Source organism: Silene latifolia, chromosome 2, assembly GCF_048544455.1.
Source record: "Silene latifolia isolate original U9 population chromosome 2, ASM4854445v1, whole genome shotgun sequence".
Lineage (NCBI taxonomy): Eukaryota > Viridiplantae > Streptophyta > Magnoliopsida > Caryophyllales > Caryophyllaceae > Silene > Silene latifolia.
Window position 1 is genome coordinate 37,856,960 of NC_133527.1, and position 22,793 is coordinate 37,879,752.

Below are 22,793 nucleotides of genomic sequence, written 5' to 3' on the forward strand. Positions count from 1 at the left end.
CTACAAGCCTAGATCTCAACGAAGAAGGGATGACGACTCCCTAAGGTGTCTCATGGCTCACTCTGATGCATCGGATAGTGAATCCGAAGATGAGGTAAATCTCTCAAATCTCAAAATTAAAATTAGGTCTTTGTCTAAAGAAAAAATTGTAAGATTGCTTGATGAGACTTTGGATACAAGTTATGAACAAAACAAGCGTCTTGAGGCCATACAATCTGAAATTGAAAGTATTGCGGAGGAGAATATAGAGTTAAGACGAAATCTGAAGAATATACAGAAACAAACAGTCGATCAGACTGTTCAATCAGATCTCACCGCTGAAAATGAGTCTCTTGTTAACAAAATCCACGTCTTGACAAATGAACTAGATGAGATTAAAAAATTGCATACTACTAGTTCAACCTCTTACTCTGAAATTTGTTCTAAGTTTGATAGACTTAATAACGACTATAATTCTCTTCTTGCTAAGAATAAAAATTTGCTCGTAGTTGTCAACAATCTTGAAACTGATTTAAGTAATGCAAGAAATGTAGTTGCTAAATGGGAAGGTAGTACTACCGTCCTAGATTTTCTAGTCAATCAATCTAAGAACAACAATAAACTTGGATTAGCTATGACTCATGTTCTGATTTCAGACAGGGCGGTTCTCAATATCGTACTGTCTGGATCCCTGAACAGAAAGTAAACACTCCTCCCGACTGTTCAATTCAGATCGACGCCAAGATCTTGTTGAGATTAAAAGATCTAAACCCATCGAGAGAGACTTTCGCAAGCCTAAGTACGTGGGTCTACCTGAATACACTATTTGCAAATTTTGTGGACACACAGGTCACGTATTTAATGCGTGTAAAAAACGCTTAGGTCATTTGGATCGAAACATAAGAGTCGTTAAGAAAATGTGGATTAGAAAAGATGTTTTGGATACTGTTCGTCATAAGAAGGGACCCAAACTTGTTTGGGTTCCTAAATCATCTAACTAATTCTCTTTTGCAGGGCCATATGAGAGGAGGCAACCGTTGGTATCTTGATAGCGGATGTTCACGACACATGACAGGTAATAGAAACCAATTCCTCTCATTATCGGCCTACGACGGTGGAAATGTGACATTTGGAGACAACAAAAAAGGTGAAGTAATTGGTATTGGTAAAGTCGGTAAGTCTCTTTCACATTCCATTGATGATGTGCTGCTTGTAAAGGGTCTCAAACACAATTTGATTAGTATTTCTCAATTATGTGACAAAGGAAATAAAGTTGAATTTCATGCAAACCTTTGTTATGTAATCAAAGAAAGTACGAATGAAATTGTTCTTCAAGGTAAGAGAGTTAATAACATTTATGTGGCTGATTTAGGAAGCATTCCTAGAGAAACCATTAAATGTTTGTCGGTATTGCAAAACGATCCTAATTTATGGCATAAGAGGTTTGGACATGTTGGCTTTTCATCTCTAAACAAACTTTACAAACTTGATTTAGTGGAAGGTCTACCTTCTATGAAGTTTGAAATTGATGGAGTCTGTGATGTTTGTGCTCGATGCAAACATGTCCGAAGTTCTTTTAAATCTAAAAGGGTTGTTAGCACCACCCAGCCTCTAGAACTCATTCACATGGATTTGTGTGGTCTGATGAGGATTAGAAGCCGAGGTGGAAGTCTTTATGTATGTGTTCTAGTGGACGATTATTCACGGTTTGTTTGGACTTTATTTTTGCATGCTAAAAGTGAAACTTTTGAAGAATTCCAAGTTTTGATTAAGAAACTCCAAAACAAACTCGGTCACAAATTGATCTCCATTAGAACCGATCATGGAAGAGAATTTGAGAATGATTCGTTTATATCTTTTTGCAGGGAACATGGCATTGATCATAACTTTTCTGCTCCTAGAACACCGCAACAAAATGGTGTAGTGGAAAGAATGAATAGAACTTTGGAGGATATGACAAGATCCATGTTACTTTGTAGCGAGCTGCCTAGAAACTTTTTGGGTCAAGTGTGAACACGACTTGTTATATTCGTAATCGTGTTGCTATTAGATCTATCCACAGGAAAACGCCTTATGAGCTTCTATATGGGCGAAAGCCAAACATTTCACATTTCCGCTGTTTTGGATCAAAATGTTATGTTCACAACAATGGCAAAAATAATTTGGGTAAATTTGATCCAAGAAGCGATGAGGCGGTTTTCATTGGATATTCAAACGAAAGCAAGGCCTATAAAGTTTACAATAAAAGAACTATGTGTTTTGAGGAAAGTGTACATGTAATTTTCGATGAAACTAATGTGCTTAACGCTGAATTGCAGGATGATGATGATGACTTTGAGATTGGATTTATAAGAGATGATCCACCGGAACTAGAGGAGAATCCCTCGTCGTTGGAAGGAAACAGTGCGAAACAGTATCCACTAATTCAGTGGGGAAATGAATGAACACGTAACCGTCCCGATCCTGGAAAATCACCAAGTTCAGGCGTCTCTGAACAGACGACTGCACGGTCTAATGAGACAAATCAGGCCTCCAGTAGCTCAAATACGCCAAGAAAGACAAATACAAATGTTGAGCAGAATCGAACAGGACCCAGTACCATTCAATCTGAAGCTACGTATGACGAGCAGAATCAAACAGAACCCAGTACTGTTCAATCTACACCAGAAACAGGAACATTTGTTCCTCGACGTTGGAAGCATCAAAGTTCACATCCAATGGATAACATTTTGACTGACATTCATGAGGGAGTCAAAACTAGATCTTCTTTAAGAAATTTTTGTGCCCATTATTCATTCTTATCAGAATTAGAACCCTCTAACATTAATGTTGCTTTAACTGATCCTGATTGGGTTATTGCTATGCAGGAGGAGCTTAACCAATTTGAACGAAGCAAGGTGTGGCACTTGGAACCACGTCCAAGAGATCGTTCCGTCATAGGAACGAAATGGGTATTTCGAAACAAATTGGATGATGCAGGTGTGATTGTGAGAAACAAGGCTAGACTTGTCGTGCAAGGATACAATCAACAGGAGGGGATTGATTACGATGAAACATTTGCTCCAGTGGCGAGACTTGAAGCCATTCGTCTCCTTGTTGCTTTTGCCGCTCATATGGGTATCAAACTCTTTCAAATGGACGTTAAGACCGCGTTTCTTAATGGCTATTTGCAAGAGGAAGTGTATGTTGAACAACCTCCCGGTTTTTTAGATAGTAATTTTCCTAATCATGTTTATAAATTAGATAAGGCACTTTATGGTCTTAAACAAGCACCTAGGTCTTGGTATGATAGACTATCAAAGTTCCTTATTGAAAATGGTTTTCAAGGAGGTTCAGTTGACAAAACACTATTTTTAAAACCAGTGAAGGAGGACTTATTAGTTGTTCAAATTTATGTAGATGATATCATTTTTGGAGCAACTAATGATGTTTTATGTGTATATTTTTCCAATCTTATGCAATCGGAGTTCGAGATGAGCATGATGGGCGAGCTAGGATTCTTTTTGGGTCTTCAGATAAAGCAAACCACACATGGCATAATGATCCATCAAAGAAAATACATCAAGGAGATGCTAAAGAAATTTGGTATGACTACAGCTAATCCATTTCCTACACCTATGTGTTCTACACTCAAACTTGACAGAGACGAAAAAGGTAAAAGTGTAGACGAAAAGGTGTATCGAGGTATGATAGGCTCTCTTTTATATCTCACAGCTAGTCGTCCGGATATTCTTTATAGTGTATGCTTGTGTGCCCGGTTTCAATCAAATCCCAAAGAATCACACCTAACAGCTGTAAAACGCATTCTTCGGTATTTGATTGGTACCCATGACTTATACTTATGGTATCCTATGGACTGCAATTTCACTCTCACGGGGTATTCAGATGCAGATTATGCAGGTTGCTCAGTAGAAAGAAAGAGCACATCTGGTATTGCCACCTTTGTAGGACCGTGTCTTATCTCTTGGGCTTCCAAGAAACAAAATACGGTTGCTCTATCTACGGCTGAGAGTGAATATGTTGCTGCTGCTCAATGTTGTGCTCAAATACTATGGGTAAGACAACAGCTGCGGGATTACGGTATGATCATTAATTGTGTTCCCATTCTTTGTGATAACACTAGCGCAATTAATATTTCTAAAAATCCCGTCCAGCACTCCAAGACAAAACATATTGACATTCGTCATCATTTTCTTCGCGATAATGTGGAAAAAGGGAACATAAGCTTAAAATTTTGTAAAACAGAAGATCAGTTGTCGGATATTTTCACTAAACCTTTGGCTAGAGAACAATTTGAGAAAATCCGATTAGAATTGGGTCTCTTGAATAGTAGCTCATAGTCTCTATTGTCCTTAAATTGCTCCCCTAAATGATTGACTAGAATTGAGATTCAGGCGTTTTGTTTTGACAATGTGTCTTACAGTTATTGAACTTAGTGCAGTCTACTTACTCTAGTTGGTGTTTTCATCTAGACTAGTAATAAGTTGATCTATTTCTGAGATGCTATCATTCGTATTCATGCAAGCAGTTTATGGCAAAATTAAAACCGCATCTAAAAGCCCACCCACTTCCCACCCAACCAAAAACTCCAGCCCACCCACTATACAACCCCGTCCACATAAAAACCCTCAAACCGTTCACCTAAAACAAAAACCCTCAATCAATTCCCATCCTAACTCCTCCACCTTCCATCAATAAACTCCAACCACCCATCTTCTTCAATTCTCCAAACAACCACCCACCTTCTTCATCTCCACAATGGCGAAAAAAACCACCAAACCCAAGCACTCGGCCGCCGTTGAAAAGGCCGATCCCAAACCCATCGTCCCAGCTTCCACCACCACCCGATCAAAAACCCGACACACAGAAACCGAACCCGAACCTGAACCTTCACCGGAAACAACCCTCTCACCCGATACCTCTCCCAAAACCACCACAAAATCACCCAATGTCAAATCTAAACCCTTGCTTCCAACCAAATCCATTCCAACCCGGTCTACAAAATCACATGCAACCGTCTCTGAGGACCTAATCGCTGCTGCGAGTGTGTTGGAAGACACTGCTGTTGTCTCTGCTGCTATAAATCGAAAGGGAAAAGGGGTTTTGATTAGAAAAGGCCGGAAAAGTGCTGTTCCATCACCAAGTCCGATTGTTGAACACGATGGAGAGCAATCGGAGGATACTTGGGAAGGCGTGCATGATAAGGAGATGGAAAAGATACGGGTACTTCCCTGGAAAAAAAGGTTTGCGGCAAGGGGACCCTCTCTCCCCTCTCTTATTTGTGCTTTGTATGGAGGTCCTTTCTAGACATCTTAGGAGCCTGAAGTTTAACTCTCACCCTAAGTGTGCCAGGATTGGTCTCTCCCACCTGCTTTTTGTGGATGACCTTTTGCTCTTCACTAGGGGTGACACTGCTTCTGTGAATGCTGCTCTTCTTGGGATCAGCCAATTTGCTTCATGGTCTGGACTCAAAGCAAATGCTCAAAAGTCTAGCATTTATTTTGGTGGTGTTAATCAGCATATCCAGGATTCCATCCTGCAATCTACCCAATTCTCACATGGGTCTTTCCCGTTTAGATATCTGGGCACCCCACTTCACTCCTCTCGGTTAACCAGAGCCATGTACCACTCTCTTATTCAGAAAATTCAGAGCAGAATTAATCACTGGGCAAGTATTAATCTGAGTTATGCGGGGAGGGTGCAGCTTCTTAATTCCGCCATTTTTGGTTTGGAAAGTTTTTGGTGTTCCTGTCTATTCTTACCAGCTGATATTATAAAGCATATTGAAAAACTGTGCAGGCAATTTATTTGGGGATATTCACAGGGTGAACGAAAGCTTATTTTCTTCAGCTGGGATAAAGTTTGTCGCAGCACCAGAGCTGGGGGCTTTGATATCAGGGAAATCCTTAGCTGGAATAAAGCGTTAATGCTGAAACAATTCTGGAAACTCTTTCACACCACTGGGTCGGTATGGACTAAATGGATGCATGCCTATATCATCAAGGATGCTGATATTTGGACCATACAACCCCTGGTGTCCTCCTCCCCTGTTTGGAAACGTTTTCTTAAGCTTCGTGACCAGCTCATTCTTGATACGGGACTGCAACAGGCCAAGCTCCTTCCTGCCCTTGCCCCACCCCATTTCAGATTAAGGATGAACTACCAGGTTTTCAGAGGAGCCACCCCCAAGTTGTACTGGACTAAAGCTCTCATGGACTCTGTTGTTATGCCCAGGTATAAAGTTATAGTCCTTCTTGCAATGCAAAACAGTCTCAGCACCACTGACAACCTCTGCAAACGAGGTTTTCACATGGTCAGTCGCTGTATCTTATGCTTAAAGGCTGCAGAGACCACCCCGCACCTCTTCTTTGAATGTGAGTACTCTAAGGGAGTACTTCAAGCTCTCCTCACTTGGCAAGGGATCACAAGACGTCCATTGAGTCTTAACCACGAGCTTAGAAGACTGTCCATGGTTACTGGGAAGAATATTCGGAAGAAATGGGCTAGATGTACTCTCAGTGCTGCAGTTTACAACTTATGGGCTGAACGGAATGCACGGATTTTTCAGGATACATTTCGATCTTCAAAGCAACTAATTCATGTAACCAAAAATGTAATCCGAGTTCGTGTCTTAGCTTGTATGAATGGCCTCACTAAAGAGGCAGTTAGTCTTAGTCTAGCTTCGTAGAATCGTCTAAATAAAAAATTAGCATAATAAACGAACAGAGGGGTCCTGTCCTCTAGTTGGTGCTACTTTGTAAGTCCTTTTCTTTCTTTTAATGAAAGAGCTCACTTCTTACAAAAAAAAAAAAAAAAAAAAATATATATTTGTTCTCCATCGTTCTAAATTATTGAACCATATAAGGAGACAAAGTGTGTTGTAATCTTTCTTTTGTGAGAGAGTGTTTTTGGGGTACGGGGTTGTACTTGAGTCGCACGATCGGGGTTGGTCGTGGGGGTTTTCTTTGTAATCGAGTTTGGTTATAAAGGAAATAATAATAAGAGAGAGGGTGGACGTAGACCTTTAGAGAGTAGGTCGAACCACGTTAAAAATCGTGTGTCTCTTGCTTTCTTTTATTTCGTTTGCCTTTGATTTTATCTGTTTTTCCCTTTTTATTCACGTATCTACTCAAACGTACAATACAGCACAACTCTGATTGTTTTGAACAGTCACTGAGACTGTTCAATTAGCCTGTGTATTGTTTCAGAAGGAAATTCGTGAACGACCTTTTGCTTTAATTTCGCTTTAATTTTTAAAAGGGTACTTAATTCACCCCCTCCCCCTCTTAAGTACCGGATCGATAAACTCAACATTCATGAATAAATTTGTAAATCATGCGTTGACTAGCTTGGCACCCCAAGTCAACAAACCCATTACCCAACCAACCTACTAAAGATCGTCGACACATTACTAGTTATCGTCGACAATTATTAATGAACTTCCTAAACTACCCCTCCCTCACACTCCCCCTTATATTCACACTATCTCCCAAAAATACCATTTCACACTAAAACTTTAAAGGAAAAAAACCCGTTTCACATAACAACGAAAACACCGTCTTCAACCACATCATTTCCGTCATCAAATTCAAACATTCAACAAGGTATGTATTCTTTAGTAATTTTTTTTTAATATTTTCTTAGTTTGTATGTTTGTGACGGAATTAGGATAGATGCCTTTATTGGAGACGGAATTAGGATAGATGCCTTGATTTGAGACGGAATAAGTCGAATTGCAACATTTTAATCGATTTTTTGTCAAAAAAACAAAGAAAAAAAAATCACGGTTTGGGCTTTGGACGAAGAACATTTAGACGAAAATGTTCTTCGTTCATACTAAATGTTCTTCGTCCATACTGGACGAAGAAAATTTTCGTCTGGGCCAGGTTTTGGACGAAAATGTTCTTCGTCCAAAGCCCAAACCGTGATTTTTTTTCTTTTTTTTTTTAAAACTTATTTTTCCGTCTTGTTTTGTTTTCTTTAAAAATTAATAATAAACCCCGTCCGTGCCTAATTCGTTGTATTTTTATTTTTATTTATTTATTTATTTATTTTTAAAACTTATTTTTCCGTCTTGTTTTGTTTTCGTAAAAAAATAATTAATTATTACTAATAAACCCCGTTCGGGCCTAATTCGTTGTATTTTTATTTATTTTATTTTTTAAATTTTTTTAAACTTATTTTTCCGTCTTCACGACAAATAAAAAGAAATAGTGAAGAATAACATTATAATTAATAAATTTTTTGGTTTTATTAATTTAACTAATCAATGCCTTTTTGTTATTTTGTGAATAGATGGCCGGTGGAGGAAAACATCGTCACGTTCGAGCTCGAAAGGGGCTCCAGTTTGAGCCTAAGGTAGCACCGGTGGTTGGAGAGGGTAGTACCAGTCGTGGACTGCGTAGGATTTGGAGGAGAAGGTGGTTCGGGCTGCTGATGAGATAGGTGAGGATGAGGCGGGTACGGAGCGAGTGCGTAGGGTGGCCCGTAGACGGGATGACGAGGGACGTTTCCAGTGGATGTCGAATGGTAGTTATAGTAGTGTCGTGGCTCCGAAGAAGAAGAAGTCGACTAAGAATGTCTCTTGGTTGGTTTTCGATCCTGTTCCGGGTGGTCCGTTTGTTCCCCACGTGATTCCCAGCTTTGGGGGCCACATTGCCCACACCTTATGGCCGACTCCTAATGAGGTCGGTCGACCAGTTTTGACGGGTTACCACCAGTTTGGTAGGACGAGGTTGTTGAGTAGCTGGCGACTACCTTCGACCGTTCGGACTATTTATGACGGTAGTGGTCTTTCCCATCTTACAGATTACATGGCTGAGCATTTTAACATGCCCCTTATTTCTGCTTTCGTTGAGAGATGGCAACCCGACACCAACAGTTTCCACATGCCTTTTGGGGAGATGTCCATACTCCTTCACGATGTTGCGCAGATCTTAGGTGTTCGGGTAGATGGTGATTAATGTAAGGTGGAGAATGCGGACGGGACGTTGGTGGATCCCCTTATGTATGTTTGTGGCTTCTTTGTGAAGTCTCAAAACAAGTTGAGGTTGCCGTTGAACCCTAATAAGAAGGCCCATATTTACAAGAATGGAGGGTATATTGGTAGATGCAGTTTGTGACATGGCGATGGCTAGTTGTGGTGATGTTCATGCTCTGGGGTTCTTGGTTGTGGTCTTGGGGTCGACACTTTTCGTCGACAAATCCGGTGATAGGTTACGTCCTCAGTTGTTTCTCTTAGTGATTGATACTGCTTGTGTACACCACTACTCTTGGGGAGCCGGTGCACTAGCCTACATGTACCGACAGTTGGGTGTGGCTTAACGTGCTGGTGTGAAGACTATTGGTGGTTGCTTGACTTTGCTGCAATCGTGGATCTATGAGTATTTTCCTATGTTCAGACCCGATCCACCTTCGGTAATTGACCCTACTCAGCCTCGGTCGTGCTCTTGGAGATCCGCACAAACGCATAACAATGATATTACTAATTCTGAAATTTCTGGAAAACCATACAAACGCATAACAATCAACTGATACAAATTTTAAAATTTTTGCAAATACGCACTACTTCATAACAATGGCTAACATAAGGAAAACAAACAAATACAAGATACATTTGAAATAAAACTTCATCATCCTTGACAAACCCGAAATCTCTTCTATTAAACATATCACTTGCTCTTTCATGACATTTCCACTTGATGCATCATCAGCTTCACCTTCACATGCTATCTTGAACCTTTTCGTTATTGTCAAATGATCTTCAGTCAACCACGTCACAAAATTATTGCAATCTACACACTTAAAATACGCTTTCATTGGATTATTAATTGACCGGAAATCTTGATGATAGCGTGTTTGCCACAACGATTGCAAGATTGATTCTTAAAATTAAGGTCTTCAATTGGGTGGTTTCTCCACATTGAGGATGATATCGACATAAGTAAAGAGATTTGGGGGAAAAAAATTTTGGGGCAATTTAGGTAGTGAAGAATAGAAGAAGATGAATAGAAGAAGATGAAGATGTTAGTGAAGAATAGAAGAATATTTGGGGGTTTATATAGATGAGATCTAGGAGAAAATGGATGGAATATAACCGTTATAATTCAAAAATAACCATTATAATTCAAAAATAACTGTTTTAATTCAAAAATAACCGTTATAATTCAAAAATCATCGTTATAATTCAAAAATAACCGTTATGAACCGACTTCTTATAAATACCCCTTGCTATGTCCATTTCAATCATAACATCCCATCCTATTCAATCACTACAATACTAAAATGGTTCTCACAAATACTCAAAAAATCAGAGCTTATCAACTAAGGATCGATCAAATCGTTGCAGATTTACTAGTGCTAGTTTTTCGACTTGAATTAGTGGTTCCTAGTGCCACTCTATGGCATTGCCTCCGAACCATCGTACCCCAACTTCCTCCAAAATACATGTAAGGCATCAAGAGGGACTCGAGATCCGTTTCTAGAAATGCAATGAAGTGAACAAGCACATAACAAACCAAGTGTAGTAGTCTTTACGCAACCGCAATCGATCATCAAGGCATCTTCCGTCATCTTGGCGCCTCTTTCGAATTCTCCACGCAATTCAGTGATGGCAGTCTTTGAGATTTTATAAGAAAGTCTGGAGAATAATTGATTAATACCAGTCAACCGTCTCGATCTAGATAACTCCAACAAGCGTCGGATCTCAACATGTTGTGTTTCCAACAAAGAATGAAAACGGATCCAGATGCTATCAATGGCCAGCTTCGCGCTATTCAACCATTTCTTCAAATTCGTATGAGCCGACTCAACCCGGGATGTAGAAGTGTTCTCAAAATGTGTTATCTTGTTCGTTCTGTACTTGGCCCATTTCTCCACGTGCGGGAACCATTGACCCTCAATATAAGCCGCCACTCCCGGCCATTGCCTTGCCAAATTGGCCCACGCCACATCAAACTCGTCTCGGGTCTCCGCCTCGACAACCGCTTTAAACAAGTTACAAGTTACGAACTTAGCCCAACTATCCTGACTCGTGATATGAAGTGCTCTCGTCTCCACTTTATCATATATATGCCAAAGACATAGCAAGTGAGACGAATCCGGAAAAACGGTGAGAATCGCGTTCAACAACCCTTGCTCGCAATCAGTAACAATAACATTAGGTTGAACGACATCATTGAGAAGGGCCTTCAGTTGCTGTAAGACCCAACGATATCCATCCTCGGACTCATGCGTCACAAGAGCATACGCGATCACAAAGGTCTTCCCAACGGGTGTGACTCCAACCATCTCAACAAGCGGAAGACCGTATAAGTTTGTCTTGTACGTGGAATTGATTAAGACCACATAATAGTATGATCGAAACATCTTAACGGCTTCTAGATGAGCCATGAACACGTGGGTTAGCTCCTCGGTCCCCCGATCAGTGACCCAGTAGTGAAGTACTTATGCTGAACCGCAAGTGCTAACATCTGTTGTGCCGGGTTTCTCCCATCTCTTTCCTCGGCCCTTACTTTCTGAGAACGATTGTAGATTTGTCGCCGATTAGGTCTTGACTTTTCAGGATTCCGCTGATGCAAACCCGCACTAATAATAGCCGGTCTTACGTGAGCTCTAACTTGGGCGTCGATATAAGCCAACTCTTCTTCATCAAACTTTGCAAAGTATCTATCGCCGTCACAATACAACGTTAAATCATGATTATGAAACCTGAATAGCATGACAAGCTTCCACTTATTCTCTTGTAATTCAACAACTTTCATTTGAAATTTGCAATTGCATCACGCGGTAACCGTGTTAGCCCTCATTAAAGCATCGGCATCATTATTTACGGGACATCTTCCACCCATCCGACAAACAAAATAATCCTGTTTCGAACTCGTGTGATGACCAACTCTCTTGTTGCTTGCTCTTTTTATACCAAACCCGAGTTTAAGTCCGGTCTCAAATGCCCAAGTATACCTTCCATACTTGACGAAAAAATTTTGGAGGGCATAAAATGATTAGAGTAATCAATACCGTCGCCACCGATATTATCGTTATACACCTGCGCACGCATTTCGATAAATTAGTTAATAATAATTAATTATGTTAATTATTTTATACGAAAACAAAACGAGTCGGAAAGAATAAAAATAAAAAATAAAAAAATAATACAACGTACGAAAACTAAAAAAGAAGGAAAAAAAATATACGAAATGGGCTGGACGAAGAACTTTTTCGTCCAAACCCAGACCCGGACGAAAAATTCCTTCGTCCAGTATGGGTCTTGGACGAAGAAATTTTTCGTCCAAATCCAGGCCCAGACGAAAAATTTCTTCGTCGAAGGCCCATACGGGACGAAGGAATTTGTCGTCCGGGTCTGGGTTTGGACGAAAAAGTTCTTCGTCCAACACATTTCGTATATATTTTTTTTTTTCGAATCCATTTTTGACTAATTCCGTCAACAAATCTATCCTAATTCCGTCTGAAATCGAGGCATCTATCCTAACTCGGGAATCGATCGCTAATAAAACATAAATTTGAAACAAAATTAAATCGTAAACTCACCTCGTTACTAGTTTCATTGTTGAAATCGTTGTTAAAATCGTTCTCGTTCATGTTGTTAATTACAAAACCCGCTCTTTTTTTCACTAGTACAAAATGGCCCTATTGTAACATATTGCACGCAACACTTACTTTTAATGTTGCAAATTATAATAAAGATATTATCTAAGCAACACTTATCATAAAAATGTTGCATTTTATCACTACAGGAGCAACATTATTTTCTAATTGTTACATTTCGTGGATGTTCTAGCAACACCTTTTTGATATGTTGCAATGTGTCATCAATGTAGGGGTGTTTTACTTCCGGTCCGTACAAAAAAAAAATTAACTGGACCAGACTGAAATTGGAACTAAAAATTATTGTTCGATTTCTGGTCCAAGCTTTTAAGGATTCCGATTCGGACTCGACTTTTCCCGATTGTACTGGAAAGACCGTAATTTATATTTCTATTTTTTTTACTTACGTACGTTAGTTTATAAGATTCATTATAAATCTTGTTCAAATATGCGTAATTTGTCGTTATTATACGATAATAATATATATTTTTCATTTTTATAGGTATAACATTAATAAATCATTTATAAAGTTGATGTAAATAGGTAAGTATGGAAAAATTCTGTCAACGGGTCCAACGGTGTGGCCTTGGACTGGAATTTTCCGATCCAGAATTTTGATTTCAATCCGGACTCCGACCTTTAATTTTTTGTGATTCCGGTTTTGGTCCATTCCGGTTCCGGCCTTGTCCGAACCGGTTAAAAGTCATAATTTAAATTTTTTTTTTTTTAGAATTTTTAAAAATGAAAAAAATTACTAAAAGTGTAAAAATTAGGTGGGATAAGCGAAAATTAGAAAAAAAAAAGCCAAAAAAAAAACGGAAAAAGCAAATTCACACTTTAATCTGTTTAGATTAGAAATAGAGATAACAATCGCCATTTGACATTTTGATCTAAATCATCTAATCGTCTTCAATACCACTGCAGTTCGATGTACCGAAAAAAATACTACTGCAGTTCAATCGTCTTTTACAAGCGCCTCCAATTATATTAATCGTCTTCATCAGTTGTTTTTCGCTATTCAATTCAATCGTCTGCATCGATCGACTTCACCCGCAATATTCCCAATTTTCTATCAGGTACGGCGATTCAGTTTCGGAAATTTCAATTTTTCGACTGCTTTTTTTTTTTTTTTTTTTTTTGTGTGTGTGTTGCAACTCAATTCTATTTGTTATTGAATTGTTTGATGTTGCGTTGATTTTTAATATTGGTGATATAATCTTTACTCGATTGAGATGAATTGATTACTAGAACATAATTATATTATTAATCAAAGCTTACCTTGTATCTAATGCGTAGTTATATTGGATTATACATGATTCATCAACGATAGTGTTAAAAATACAAAAAGACGTGTGAACTGTTTCATGTATTAGCCTCATTAATTTTGCTATACAAGCCACCCGTTTTATCTATCTCATTTGTCAGAAGTATTGGCGAATGGATTGGTAGTGGTAATATACAGTTGCCATACTTGAGTATGTATCATAATATTTATTGACTCATTACTCTTTGGTTATGGTTATAATGGAATAAATTAAGATGTCTCACTAAAGGGGTTGCGCTTCTTCTTTTGTCAAGTAGTGGTCCTTCGATGCAGTTCTCGACGCAATTTTCATCTTCCATAGTTCCGAAACAACCTCTTTGTATTGATAATACAAGGGTAAGGTTGCATACATACCGCTCAGTAAACTTATTTCATTTCTGCTGCAATCTTCCTCCAATTCGTGAAATTTAGGGTGTATTTGGATACCATTTTAGGAGGGAAAGGGAGGGAAGGGGGAGTGAGGGGAAGGAAAGGTAGGGTAGGGTAGGGTAGGGTAGGGTAGGGTAGGGTAGGGGAGGGGAGGGAAGGGAAAATAAATTATGGTTGTTTGGATAACAAAAATGATGAGAGGGTGATGGAAGGGGAGGAAGAGAGGGAGATGGTAGAGTGGATGGAGGATGTTGATGAAACGAGAGTAAAAAAAAGTTTTCTTTCCAAATATTGCCAATGATGGAAAGATTTCATTGGCAAGATTTTAGTTTGGTCTAAAGGAGGGAAACTAAATCCTCTCATTCCCCTCCCCTTCCATTTCCCTCATTCAATATATTGTAACCAAACAAAGGAAATTAAACCCCTCCCTTTCCCTCTAATTCTCTCAATCCAAATACACCCTTAGTGTGTGGTGTGGTGTGGTGTGGTGTGCACTTCCATAGCTTACTGATGAAGCTATTCAGTTTCTTTGTAGTCCGTTATTTCCCAAATTATGTATGGTATTTACTATTTAGCATTTGATTCATTGGTTGCTTCGAGTACTTTATCAAGCCATGTATTAGTTTGTAACTCTCAAGTTAGTGTAGGTCGGCGAATTCTTTGCTAACTGTATTACTTGTAGAACAGGTTATTAGCTGGTGTGAAGTGAAATGTGTGAGAATGGTGGTAACTAATGTCAGCTGGGAAATTGAGAGAGTTAAAAAAAGAGAAGAGGTGGTTCTTGATTGTTAATCTAAGCAAAGTATAGGATGTAGGACATAAAAGTTAGGACAGACAGATCGATAATGAAAGTATAAACGTTGGTTTACAAAGAATATTAACGATTTAATCTCAGAAATAACATAAGAGAAAGACAGGGTAATTAATGACAACACAACAAGCAAGCTAAGATTTGCTTTGTAGAGCTAATTAATTAATGAATGCTTTCAAGTTTCATCTTTGCTTGTTTGATTGTTTGACGTACATGTAGTATATATATTCACCTAGAACCCGCTTTTTTTTTTTAAACATTGCTGACCAATTATATTTGCACATTATTTTAATCCACATTATAGAAAACATGTCAACGAGAGGGTTGAGAAATTGATATTATATTATGTAAGCAAAAAGACTTGGTAACTGATATGTCCTACGGGAAGTGGGAAGGGAGAATGCGTTTCTGCAAAGAAATATTATTTCTTGTGTTGGCCCTCTTCGTCTTTGGTGGTTGTAGCTGTAATTGATGGGCATGGAGAGTAAACAATAATTTATACATGATGAAAGATTTGTTTCAAGTTCATTTTTACTTTGAATGTTGTCTATTGTCACCAATTCACTTATCTTTTCATTATTAATTACAGTGGCTTTGCTTGGAGGATACATATGAAGTTACGTCATTTTGAGGTAGTTTCTGGATCTCATTGATGAATATAGAGAATTGCTCAATTTACGACATACAATACATTCAGTTTGTGTGATATTGATTTATTGTGAATGTATTGCATCGTTTCGAAGTTTTTATTCCTGGTGAGCTTGGGATACTTAAGCTTGCTAATAAGACAAGACTTCAAGACTTTGGTATACTTAAGCTTGCTAATTCAATGACAAGTCTAGTTGATGAGAACAATAACAACAAAAGGAAAGCGAAAGAGAAAAGTGCTGCTAATAATAAAGACATGGAATACACTCCAGAAATCATGACTGAAGGTATTTTGTGCAAGATTCTTGGTAAGTTACCTCCAGAAATCGCTAAACATTATTTATGTTAGAGGTATGTCTTTCTCATTCCATAGTGTAATATCTGTCTCAATCCCCCTTTGTTGTTGAACTTTGAGTTCGTTTGTTTCTGGGCTATTTTACGATTTGGTACTGGTGAGATCTGGCCAAGTTGATTTGCAACTGGTTTGAATTGGTGAGATCAGGCCTTAACTCTTAGGATTAAGTTGGGAATAAGTGGGCGTGTCTTATAAGTTTGCAGCTTTTGTAAAATTTCTGGCTGCGAGAATAAATATTCATTTGCCACCAATTTAACTGCTTATTTGCTTTGCAGTAGGACTCTGTTATCCTTCCTCAATTTTTTTTTTGAATAAAACTTCCACTTGCCAAGCCATGCTTTCTAGTATGAAAGCTTTGTTTTTACAATGCTATTAATGAAGTTTTCTCGATTTGATACTATTACATAATACGGGGTACATGATATATATGCACTTAATTGAAACATGCATTGCATTCATTTATTCTACACCATGATACTTGAATGCACAAATCAATTCATATTCACTGTGGGTTGAGTGAATTTGCCAATTTGGTATTCAAGGCTATTATGTATTCAAAGATTGTCAGTGTGTATTAGTAAGGTGACATGGGGAGTACGGAGTAATATTTTGGGACTTCCTTCTGAGGTTGAGAGGTTTAGCTTTGTTAGGTTTTTGACTGGAGAGTCAACAACTGTTTTCTTCTTCCAACATATTATTGATGGATGGCAGTCTAATTGTTTGGTATTGTATTCAATTTTGTTAAAGAACAATAGTGATTCTACAATATGTGCTGGTTACCAAATGTGTTTTTCATTGTTATTTTATGCTCATTTACTTCATGTGAAGGTACATGGTTAAAAAAATTATTTTCAGACAGATATGCACAAAATATTATTTACCGTGTATGGTCATCGTGTCTTATTCAATAATAATTTATAATTAACCTTGTCTTTTGTCACAGGTCTTGTTTTGAGTTATATAGGGATGCAACATTAGATGCAAATTGGGACTTGCTGAAGGCTTATATAGAGGTCTTGTTTTGAGTTATATAGGGATGCAACGTTAGATGCAAATTGGGACTCGCTGAAGGCTTATACTCACACGGTGTTTAGTTCAAATGCCCAAATATTTTCTGAATTGTTAGGAAATTGAGCATTTAGCTTTTTCTTTATGACATTTTTTGTATTACGGAACAAGGATATTGATTTTGGATATTGTAATGAACATATGGGTTTTTGTGGATCAATAATTAATGATTATTTTGATCAATCTTGTATGTGCAAAAAAATGGTTATAGCGGTGTAAAAGGTGGTACAAATATAGTGTAAATTCAATCTGAATTAAAAAGTTGCATTAGATCTAGAATAATGTTGCCTTTGATAAAATTGGAATGTTGCAATAAAACCAAAATAGTGTTGCTTGTATGTTTCATATGGACAAAAAAAGTGTTGCTAAGTGTAGAAATAAGTGTTGCCAAATTTTGGAGGGAAGGATAAAAATGTTGCATTTATAAATTTAAAGTGTTGCAATAGCTTGACAAAATAAGTGTTGCGTAAAGGAAATAGGTGCAACATTTTACAAAAATGTTGCATTTGAGTAAAAAATGTTGCAGAAAATGTTGCAATGATCTATTGCAACGAGACTTTAAGCAGCACACTTAAAAATGTTGCTTAAACCATAATGCAACATTTTATAGGTAATATGCAACATTTTTGACGTATTGCAATAGATTCATTTTGTAGTAGTGTTTTTTTTGAGAAACCGTCTTTTTTTTTTTTTGGAGAGATAGTGAGACGGAAATTGAGTTGTGTTAATTGCAAAACCCGCTGTTTTTTTTTTAGAGAGATTTTAGTGAGACGGAAATTGAGTTGTGTTATGGAGGGCATTAATGGAAATTTACATTAAATATTGACGATAATTGGAAAAAGTGTCGACGATCTTTAGCACGATCCTTACCCAATACAAGTATAATCTAGGTGTGGCCAAGATAAGGCCCGGACCAGCCCACCATAATCAGCCCACTAGTTGGGTTACTTTTTACCCAGCCCGGTTGGCTTGTATATTGCTCAGCTGGACCCACCCGAAGCCTAAAGATTGTACCCAGCCCGCCACAACTTGAACTCGCCCTAGGCCCTCCTCCAGGCCGCCTGCCCCTCCCCAATAACCTACCCTGGGCCTGTTCCGGGTCCACCCCACCAGGTCGGCCCAACACGAGCCAAACCTGTCACAAGCGTTGACGAACTAATAATCAAAATAAAGTGGTATGTGACAAGCGTTGACTGACTTGAATCACAAATATCAAAATAATCTATTAATATCAATTGTAGACACCACAATTATCTTCATCCACAAATTAGAAGAGAAAAATTAAACTCAAAACAATGATTAAGGTTTTAATAATACTTCTTACTTTCCTTAGGTTTCAATCTGTTGTATCATCGTCTAACCAAACATGCTTGTTTAGCTACTCAAGAAGTTTTTTTTTTTTTACAACGGCAGGTGAATAACTTACAAAGTTTTACAGGCAACAACGTAAGCTACTCGACTAGGTAGTACCATAAACCCGATAACTAAATCTAGCACTACAAAGCCATACCTAAGAGAAACGTAAAACTTAATTAAAACTAAAACAACAACATTAAGAAAATCTAAATCCGCGATGATAGGATGGATAATGGCGGAGGATTGGCCACGAACAACCGAACTAGCTTCAAAGGCATTCTTGACTTCCAGAAGGCATCGACGCCACCGAGCCGTCGAGTGACAATCACTAGGTGTACTTCCGCTCTTGCGAAAAGAACGAAGACATAAAAGGAGATGAGCGAGACAACGAAGTCCGCCATCAGCGGAGATAAAACTCCTACACCTAAGCGATTGAACCCTTCGACCAAAGGACCAACACCTTAAGAAATTCACCATGCAATGAAGACGGGACAAAGGCAGTCTAATAACCCAAACCCAGTCAAAGGAGAGACGACCAGAACCAACCCACACCTCACTGATCATGGGACAGGACACCCATAACCAGAGGGAGATAATTATTGAAAGAAACTGAGGAAGCAAACAGCACCAAGAAAAGTGAGCCATTAACAAGAAGCAGGAACCACCACATCCGACCCAACCAACGACACTCCCAAAAACTCGACTCCAACCTACCCATCACGCCTCAAATCAACAAAAGGAAAGCCCAATCTGCCGCAAACTCCCTCCGACAACAGAACAGGACGGTCACACAACAAAGTCCAACCATGGCCCAGCCGGCCCAACAAAGGCCACACCCAAGAAGGACACAAAGACACCCGACCAACAAACGAAACCCCCCAGGACCGTCGGCTTGCATGCAGGAAACACCAGCCCAACCCAAAAAACGACACAGAAGACCAAACACAACACTATAACGAAACCCGATTCACCCAACGACACCTCCCAGGACCACCACTTAACAAGCAAACAGACCCAAAAAAACGAAACCGGCAGAACAACAGAAGACGGACATGAGACCGAATGGTGGGGGGAATGGGGGGATCACCAAAACAGACCCAAATCACAACAGATGAGTAAAACCCATCAAACCAAACAGACCGACAAACAAGAAAACCCAACCCAGAGGTGGGGGGAATGGGGGGATCACCCTGGGTTGGAAACAAAAGACGACGGCGACAGGACAAGGGGACGGGGGACGGGAACGTCAATGAGAGACCCAACCTAACCAAGACCGATATAGACCATCGGAACTTACCAGGGGAAGGGGGAAGGGGAAGCATGCAAGGCTTCGACAACAGGACAGGGTAGCGATAGATCGGCCGACACCAATCCGTCGCATCCAGAGGACCATCGGAACCAAAACAAGAACCGTCAACAGGATCGGAGAGAAGGCAAACAAATCGGGCCGAGAACGATCTGAAGCATGATCGATCGCCGGAGATAGGCCACGGAACGAGCCTATCTCCGGCGAAGAGGTAGGGGGAGAACGAGGGGAAGTATGTGGTTAGGGGAGGCGGCGGCGCAAGGTAAAGTTTAGGTTTTTGTGGTTTTTTTAGAAAGAGGGAAGTTTAGAGAGAGATAAGTTTGATCTGCTACTCAAGAAGTGGAGGGAAGAATAATGGCAACAAATATAAACACACCCTACATAATCTCCTAACCACCTTTTCATCTCAAGCCATAACTACAAACACGGGTTTTTACAATTATGCGATATTGATCGCCAGTCATGTCGTGCTTGTGTCAACTATGCAAAACACGCCATCCTTTCAAAACGATATACTACTAATTATGGGCATGAGGCTTTGTTTTGGTACGACCATTATATGATTTGTTACTCTAACAATCCAATTACTGGCATATTGAATGTTAATACTTCGATGTGGGCTACTTGGGACATGTACAACGTGACCGGTAACGTGACTCGTTTTACGCAAATTTTAAGGAAAACAATGATTTTATTATCAGTCCGAGCTGCCAATTGTCGTTCAGGGAAGAAATTTGCAACGAGAATAGTGAAGCTAACAAAGGATGAATCTTTGTACGCTTTGGCACAGTGTACGCCAGACTTGACCGTGAAGGATTGCCGCAAGTGTTTGGTAACAACGATTGAAACGCTACCTAAAATGGGTCGTAGCAAGAGTGGAAAAATTCTTCAGCTCAATTGCATGGTTCGGTATGAGATGTTTCCATTCTGTTACAGTGACAAGATTAAGCCCTTGGAGTCTTCTGCTGTTAACTTGACTGAAATAAGGCTACGAGGTAGGTCAAATTTTCCTAATACACTTATTTATGTAAGGTTTTACTCCCTCCGTTACGTCATTTACTATTTATTTCGGAATAAAATATACTTCATAGATAATCTAAAAGGTAAAAAAGTGATTGAGATAGAAGTAGTGGAGATCCCTCTTCTATCTTCTTTCACAAATAATTTATCATAATACCATACCTTTATATAATACTCCCTACAAGGACTACAACTACAAGTATCTCATTTCTTCTATTTTCTTTTTGTACACAAGAATTAACGAAATAAATTTAAACTACATAAATTACACAACCCCATGTGCAATTGAATTTGAACCACGCAGAAAATATGACTTGAATGAAAAAAGAAAAGAGGGAAAAATGAAAGACTTGGAGAGAGTATATATGATATATTTTGTTGAGTATTTCATATCATATATTTTTTTTATGGCGAAGGTTACGCAACTGCTACCTTACGTGTGCATTGCTTAAACTAAAAATGTTAATAGCTCTATTAACTCAACTTTTTTTTTTATGATGAAGCGAACCGCAGTCGCTAACGTTGAGTAAACTAAGAATGTTGTTCCCCTAACTACAATTTTTTTTTTTGTTATGCAGTTCGATTGGAGTCCTATAACAACTCTGTTAACTCAATTTCAACGTCACCATCTTCTGTATCCGCTACTACACCCACGATAACCGCATTTAAAGGTAATATTATCTATCTCTCTCACAAATAAATTATTGTTTGGGTTCTCTTGCACGCAGGAAGCATGTCACTCAACAAACAAACAAGGTGTAAGGACCGTCTCACACACACACCCACAAAATAGGGGAATACTAGTACTGTTGTGCGGAAGCGTGATATATCTAATGCTGGGCCTCTGCTTGCTGCACCGGTGTTCACTGTTCATAATAGTACGATATTGTCCGCTTTGAGCTAAGCCCTCGCGGATTTAATCTTGGGCTCCTTCTCAAAAGATCTCGTACTATTATATTTTGTAGACACTTATAAAGATGATATTCCATCTTTATTCAATCGACGTGGGACATGAGTTTGCACCTTAACAATCCTACCCTCAAATAAAGAATCATCATCTTAACCCAGACCTTGACCTCCATTGAGAATTCCTACCCTACACCCCTAACTTATAGACACCCGAAACATCACCAAGTCGTGATAAACTCCCATTAGCCAACAAACCATGCTACCACGGGCCATGTCTTGCACCACATGTTACCGCCTGGTCAAGTGAGTGCCCCCACATGCTTATGAACCTTCATGTCCATGTGCCCTTCTTGGGAATTTGCTACATATGCATATCGAACATCCTTTGCATCCAATATATCCTGGATCAGGTCAGCCACTTCAGAAGTCGTAGAACACCAACGATCTCTGGCATCCAACCTGAAAATGACTCACCAGATCTTTGGCACCCAACCTGATAAGGTTCCACCTGATCAACAATTCTAGTACATAAATGGTTTTTGTCCCACAAGACCTGTGGCGTCTTTCATCCATTTAGCTCTGGACTGGGCATGCTCAAGGCTCCACCTCGACCTAAGAGTTCCATGCCTTAGAGTGTACGTCACCTTCACGTCTTGACTGAATGCTTCACCAATGTACCACCCCATGGACTTGAGAATTGCAAACAGTCTGCCAGATCGAGCCCACACGTCCGTGACTCACGAATGCTATCAGTTCCGCTCTCCAAGCTCCACTTTTTGTACATTGTAGGGCCTAGGCCCAAGTTTAACCTTGGGCTCTGATGCCACTTGTTGTGCGGAAGCGTGATATATTCCACGTTGAGCCTCTACTGCACTGGTGTCCACTGTTAGTACGATATTGTCCGCTTTGAGCCAAGCTCTCACGGATTTACTATTAGGCTCCTTCCTAAAAGGCCTTGTACTATTACATTTTGTAAACACTTAAAAAAAAGACCTTCTATCTTTATTCTAACTCCCGATGAGGAACATGATTTTGCACCCTA

At 39.2% G+C, this 22,793-nt stretch overlaps 1 protein-coding gene and 1 long non-coding RNA gene across 3 annotated transcripts; one reads left to right on the forward strand and one right to left on the reverse strand.

Annotated features, from left to right (window-relative positions):
- Positions 1-10,377: 10,377 nt before the first annotated feature.
- On the reverse strand, positions 10,378-11,370 carry LOC141639636 (protein FAR1-RELATED SEQUENCE 2-like). The gene has a single exon (XM_074448713.1). It carries the CDS (start codon positions 11,368-11,370, stop codon positions 10,378-10,380), a length of 993 nt encoding a protein of 330 aa, XP_074304814.1.
- Positions 11,371-13,345: 1,975 nt separating this feature from the next.
- LOC141642617 (uncharacterized) lies at positions 13,346-17,341 on the forward strand. 2 transcript variants are annotated; one of them, XR_012543362.1, is made up of 3 exons: positions 13,375-13,661; positions 15,679-15,721; positions 15,833-17,341. It is a non-coding gene; the product is annotated as an uncharacterized LOC141642617 (long non-coding RNA). The 2 variants fall into 2 exon arrangements; XR_012543361.1 differs by having other exon boundaries at positions 13,346-13,661; positions 15,679-17,341.
- The last annotated feature ends 5,452 nt before the right edge of the window (positions 17,342-22,793 follow it).